At 45.4% G+C, this 6,320-nt stretch overlaps 1 protein-coding gene across 1 annotated transcript in view; it reads right to left on the reverse strand.

The window, feature by feature from the left end:
- Window positions 1-5,779: 5,779 nt before the first annotated feature.
- Window positions 5,780-6,320, reverse strand: part of ZNF251 (zinc finger protein 251) — a 23,989-nt gene continuing 23,448 nt past the window's right edge. Inside the window, 1 exon segment of the mRNA XM_006162449.3 lies at window positions 5,780-6,320. This exon segment is cut by the window's right edge and continues 13 nt beyond it. Coding sequence (XP_006162511.1) covers window positions 5,914-6,320 — 407 coding nt within the window. The 3' untranslated portion in view covers window positions 5,780-5,913.

Raw genomic sequence — 6,320 nt, forward strand, 5'->3', positions numbered from 1 at the left:
CCTATGTGTTTAAGTGATGGCGAGGGCTTTAGGGCAACATCGAAGCTTGCTAAGCAGCAGAGCTTTAGGGCAACATCGAAGCTTGCTAAGCAGCAGAGCACTGCAGAAAACCCCTGGGAGGGTGAAGAGTGGGGCAAGGCCATTTGCTGGTTCCAAATAAATAATTTTCAAAAATAAAATAAGGAGCCAATAGGTGGTGCAATAGTTAGGGGTGCTGGATTCCCACATGGTCAACCACAATTTGAGTCCTGGACCTGGAGGCTTTTTTTCTCACTTTCTTCTCTCGCTCTGACCCTCTCTGGTTGGTCTGTCTGTCTGTCTGTCTGAATGAATGAATAAATAAATAAATCTAAATAAAATAATTTAAAAAAATATTTAAAAATTTTAGGGGGCTAGTAGGTGGTGTGGTGGTTAAGGTGCTAACTTCCACATTGCCAACCACAGTTCCGAGTCCCACATCTGGTAGCTTGCTTTCTCTCTCTTTTTCTGGTGAGTGAGCACGTACTATAGCAAATTTTTAATGAATAAAAATTAATTAAAATGTTAAAATTTAGGGACCAGAAGTTAGCGTAATAGCTGTCGCTGGACTCCCACGTAGTTGACTGCGGTTCGCACCCCGGACCCGGTGGCTTAAACTCACGCCGGGCGCGTGTGTGTGCGTGCCCAAGATCCCGAAAGGAGAATGGAGGAGAAGAGATTGAGGCGTGGCCATCCCCCCGGGGGGTGATTTCTCGCTTTTTGTCTCTCTCTGTCTGGCAAGCGCACGCGCCCTATAGCAAAAACCTCTCCAAAAAAAAAAATGTTAAACTTTAAAAATAAAACTATAATTAATTATTTAAAAATGTTTTTGAATGAGGAGGCCTCACTATGTTACTCAGGTTAGCCTTGAACCTGTTGTAATCCTCCAGCCTCGATCACCCCATACTGCGAATCACAGGCATATGCCATCACACCTGATCTATAGGCTGGACTGACTTGAACCTTGGGCTTCCATGTGGGGACCTGTGGACAACAGCATTTTAGCAATGGGGTTGGCGAGAGAAGGCTTTTTAAATTTTTTCTTTTAAGAGTTATTTTATTTATTAACTTATTTATTTATTTTAATTTGATGAGAGAGACAGAGTGAGAGAAAGTGAGAAAGTAAGCCGCCAGGTCTGGGACTCAAATTGTGGTCAGCCATGTGGGAGTCCAACACCTTAACCACCACGCCACCTGCTGGCCCCAAAGGAGAGGCTTTTGAAGACAAAAGGGGGGACTGGCAGGTAGCTGGTGGTTAAGGGCAATGGACTCCCACATGGTTGACCACAGTTCATAGTCCCAGACCTGTCAGCTTGCTCACTTTCCCTTTCTCTCTCTCACTCTGTCCCTCTCTGGTCAAATTAAAATAAATAATGTTAAATAATTTTTTTGGGGGAGAGGTTTTTGCTATAGGACACATGTGCTCACCAGAAAGACAGAGATGGAGAGACAGAAAGTGAGAAATCACCCCCTGGGGGGATGGCCACACTGCAATCCCTTCTCCTCCATTCTCTTCTTAGGATCTTGGGCATGCACGCACATGAACCTGGAGTGAGTTTAAACCACCGGGTCTGAGACTCGAACCATGGGTGACTACATGGGAATCCAGCAACATAGTCATTACGCCAACTGCTGGTCCTAATGTTAAATAATTCTCTTAAAAATATTAATGCCAAAAGACAAAAGGAGAGGGGCTGGCAGGTGGTATGGTGGTTAAGGGTGTTGGACTCCCACATGGCTGACCATGGTTCAAGTACTAGACCTGACAGTTTGCTTTCTCACCCTCCCCCCTTCTGCCCTTTTCTGGTCAAATTAAAATAAATAAAATAATTAAAAATAATTATTCTATTTAACTTTATTTTAGTTTGACCAAACAGGGACAGAGAAATTGAGAAAGTAAGCCCCTAGGTCCAGGATTTGAACTGTGGTCAGCCATGTGGGAGTCCGGTGCCCTTAACTACCACACCATCTGTTGGCCCCTAAATAAAATAGTTTTGGGGACCAGCAGCTGGTGTAATGGCTATGTCACTGGACTCCCACATAGTTGACCGTGGTTTGAGTCCCGGACCCAGTGCCTTAAACTCACACTGGGCATGTGTGCGTGCGTGCCCAAGATCCCAAAAGAATGGTGAAAGGATTGCAGCATGGCCATCCCCCTGGGGGGGTGATTTCTTGCTTTCTGTCTTTCTGTCTCTCTGGCAAGCTCATGCACCCAATAGCAAAAACCTCTTCAAAAAAATATAAAAAAAAAATAAAAAAAAAAAAAAAAGAGAAAAGGAGAAATACACATCGTTTGTTTTGGGTTAAAGAGAACATTGCTTACAGAGTCATTGCAGGAGTTGATGCTGGTTCATTAGTGGAACTGTGAACACACTGGTGAGTGTTCTGGTGTCTCTGGTTGCTATCCTAGTGGCTCTCAGAGCAAGCTGCAGGTTGCAGTCTTTGGTGGGCCAGACAGTAGCATTGTGGTTAAGGTGCTGGATCCCCCATGGCCAACTGCTGAGTTGAAGGCCTGGACCCAGCAGTTTGAAAACCATGCTGATAGGACCAGGATATGGCATAGTGGTTACATAGCTGGACCCCACATGGCTGACCACAGTTTGAGTCCCGGACCCAGTGATTTAAAAAATCACACCAGGCTTGTGTGTGTGCATGCTCAAGTTCCTGGGAGGAGAATGGAGGAGAAGGGATGGCAGCGTGCCCATCCCCCCAGGGGTGATTTCTCACTTTCTGTCTCTCAGGTTAGCACATGAGTTTTATAGCAAAAAATACTCTCTCGAGAACAAAAATAAAACCATGGATACATTTCCATAAAAATGGATAAAATTGTTAAAAACTGATGATACCAGATCTGGTAATGATTTCAAGCAACTAAACTGCCATCCATGCCTTTGGGAATGTAACATGAAATAACCATTTTAGAAAAGTTTGGTGGGGCCAGCAGGTGGCGTGGTGGTTAAGGCGCTGGATGTTCCCACATGGCTGACCATGGTTTGAGTCTTGGGCCTGGTGGCTTGCTTTCTCACTTTCTGTGTGTCTGTTTTTCTCTGGTCAAATTAAATGAATGAACAACAACAACAAAAAAAGTGGTTTCAGCAGATGGTGTAATAGTTATGTTGCTGGACTCCCACATAGCTGACCGCAGTTGGAGCCCTGGACCCGGTGGCTAAACTCACACCAGGCACGTGTGAATCCGTGCCCAAAATCCCAAGAGGAGCCTGGAGAAAGGTTTGCAGCATGGCCATCCCCCAGGGGGTGATTTCTCACTTTCTCTCTGTCTGTTTCTATGGTGAGTGCATGTGCCCTACAGCAAAAAATCTCTAAAAAAAGAGAAAACAGGGGCTAGCAAGTGGCATGGTGGTTGGGGTGCTGGACTCCCACATGGCCAACCGTGGTTCTAGTCCCGGACCTGGCGGCTTGCTTTCTCACTTTCTCTCTCCCTCCCTCTCTGGTCAAATTAAAAATAAACAAATAAAGGGACCAGCAGTTAGTGTAATGGCTATGTTGCTGAACTCCCATGTAGCCGACCACGGTTCGAGTCCTGGACCTGGTGGCTTAAATTTATGCCGTGTATGTGTGCATGCCCAAGATCCCGAGAGAATGGAAGAGAAGGGATTGCGGCGTGGCCATCCCCCCTGGGGGGTGATTTCTTGCTTTTTATTTCTGTCTCTCTCTTTCTGGAGAGCGCATGCACCCTATAGCAAAAACCTCTCCAAAACACACACACACACACACACACACACACACATACAATAACAAATAAATAAAGTTAAATAAAATAATTCTTATAAAAGAAAACAGTTTGGCAGTCTGTTAAGAGGTCAAACATCAGTTCACTGCATGACTCACCATTCTGTTCCTGGCCATGTACCCAAGAGAACTGGTTAGGTTCACCAAACAGCTTTATTCGTAGTTGTCCCAGACTGCAAACACCCAAATACCCTGCAGTGGAGGGATGAGTGTACACGTCACTGAGCCCAAACAGTGGACAGCTGTGAACAATAAAGGAACGACCCACTGACATGTGTGACACTGACAAATCTCCAGTGCGTAGGTTAACTGAAGGAGGCTAGGTTCCAGGGCTGTAGGCAGGCAGTTAAGGGAGCTGGATCTCACATGACTCACCCAGCCCCAGTGGCTTTAAAAACACACCGGGCACATTTGTGGACATGCTCCAAATCATGACAGGATAGAGAAATGGAGGAAAAAAGGATGTGGCATGACACCTTATCAGAGGGCTACTTTCTCTCTGGTGAGTACATACACCCATGGCAATTAAAAATTAGAAAAAAAGCTACCCACAGTTAAGATTCTGGAAATAGTGAGGCTACAGGGGCAGAAAACAACCCAGTGATTTCCATGGGCTGGTGAGGAAGGGCTGACTTTAAGAGAGCACAAAGGAATCTGGATGGTGACAGAGATGTTCTACAGCTTGGTTGTTGTGATGGCTACACAACTAGACATTTTTTGTCAAAATTCATATAATTACACAGTAAAATGCAAGTTCTATGGTATACATATATATTGTCCTTCAATCAGCCTGACTTAAAGAAAAAAGTTTATTGGCTTGGATCATGGTTTTTTCCTCCAAAGTTTCAAGTTTTGTAATTAAAAAAAAATTATTTAATTTATAATTTTTTAAAGAGAGATTTTTTGCTATAGGGCATAAGCATTCACCAGAGAGACAGAAACAGAAGGGATACAGAAAGTGAGAAATCACCCCCCAGGGGGGATGGCCACGCCACAATCCCTTCTTTTCCATTCTCCTCTTGGGATCTTGGGCACGCACACATGCCCAGCGTTGAGTTTAAGCCAAGTCCAGGACTTGAACTGCAGTTGACTACATGGGAGTTCAGCGATGTAACTGCTGTGCCATTTGCTGATCCCAACCATCATTTTTTAATTTGCTACAGGGCACATTTGCTCATGAGAGAGAGAGAGAGAGACAAAGTGAGAACTATGGTCGAGTCCACTGCCTTCATCACCATGCCACCCGCTGGCCCCATGTTTTGTAATCTGATGTTGGGATGATGTGGTCTCATGGCCAGTGACTGACTGACAGGCTCATGAGACCCAGTGAGCTCTGGGCCTGATGAGAAGGGCCAGTGTCCCCGAGAGTCCATGACCCTGGAGAGCACATGCTGCCTGTGGTCCCTGCATGGGCCACTGTCCGCGCTTCTGTGGGCCATGGGGCAGACCCAGGCCTTGGGATTTTTCCAGCTGCCAGAGCTGTTCATAAATAAACTTTCTTTCTTTATAAAATCACCCAGGCTCAGGTATTTCTGGTAGCAATGTAGAAATGAAATAAGACAACTGTAATTTCAATTTTCTAACATGGAGTTACTTGGCATCCCTCTGTATTACTGACCCTAGGTCCCCTCCTCTGCTGAATTGTGAACGGCTTACAACTAAAATCCAAGGAAACCACTTTAACTGTATAAATGTAAAAACTGGGGCTCCCAGTGAGAAAGAAAACCCAACTGCAGTCACTCCAAGGGCAGGTGGGCGAGAAGCGCCAGTTCATCCCAATAGTAGACAGACTGAGCGTGCCCAGCAGCCATGGCTCTGTGTACCACACCTAGAGACAGGCGAGCAGGACTGAAAGTGGACATCCTCAGCTACAAGTCTAGGCTTCCCTTACCCAGGGAAGGAGAGGAGACTAGTGAGAAGGACTAGGGGGGCTACTTTCCATGTGGTCCCCTCCGGAGCACAATGGCGACCCCTACAGACAACCTTGTTTTCCAGAACGAATCTGCTCATATTTACTTTCAAACTGAATGACTTCAATAGTCATCCAAAGGGTTTATTTTGCTTTGCTAAGTCATATTTAATTTTCGTTATTCTATCCTACGCAACATAAAATGAATAGCTGCTATATTGTTTCCCACATTTACATTAAAAATGTCTTTCTTCAAAAATCTTTTTGAGATGAATAAAGTATCTTTCAGATCCATCATTTAAAGGTGGTTTCTCACCAACGTGGGTTCGCTGCCGTGGGCTGAGCTGTGAGCTCTGGCTGAAGGCTTTCCCACACTCGGAGTAATGATGAGGCTTCTCACCATGATGAGTTACCTGGTGCTGAGTAAGGGCTGAGGCCCCACTGAAGGTTCTTCCACATTCTTGACACTTACAAGGTTTCTCCCCAGCATGGATTTTCTGGTCTTCATTGGACTGTGAGGTGGGACTGAAAGTTTTTCCACATTCGTTAAATCCAAACGCTTTCTCACTAGCGTGAGCTGCCCAATGCAAAGCAAGATCTGTGCCACATCTGAAGGCCCCTAAACATCTCTCTGCAGCAGGAA

The sequence above is a fragment of the Tupaia chinensis genome, unplaced genomic scaffold, assembly GCF_000334495.1.
Source record: "Tupaia chinensis unplaced genomic scaffold, TupChi_1.0 Scaffold140061_1, whole genome shotgun sequence".
Lineage (NCBI taxonomy): Eukaryota > Metazoa > Chordata > Mammalia > Scandentia > Tupaiidae > Tupaia > Tupaia belangeri.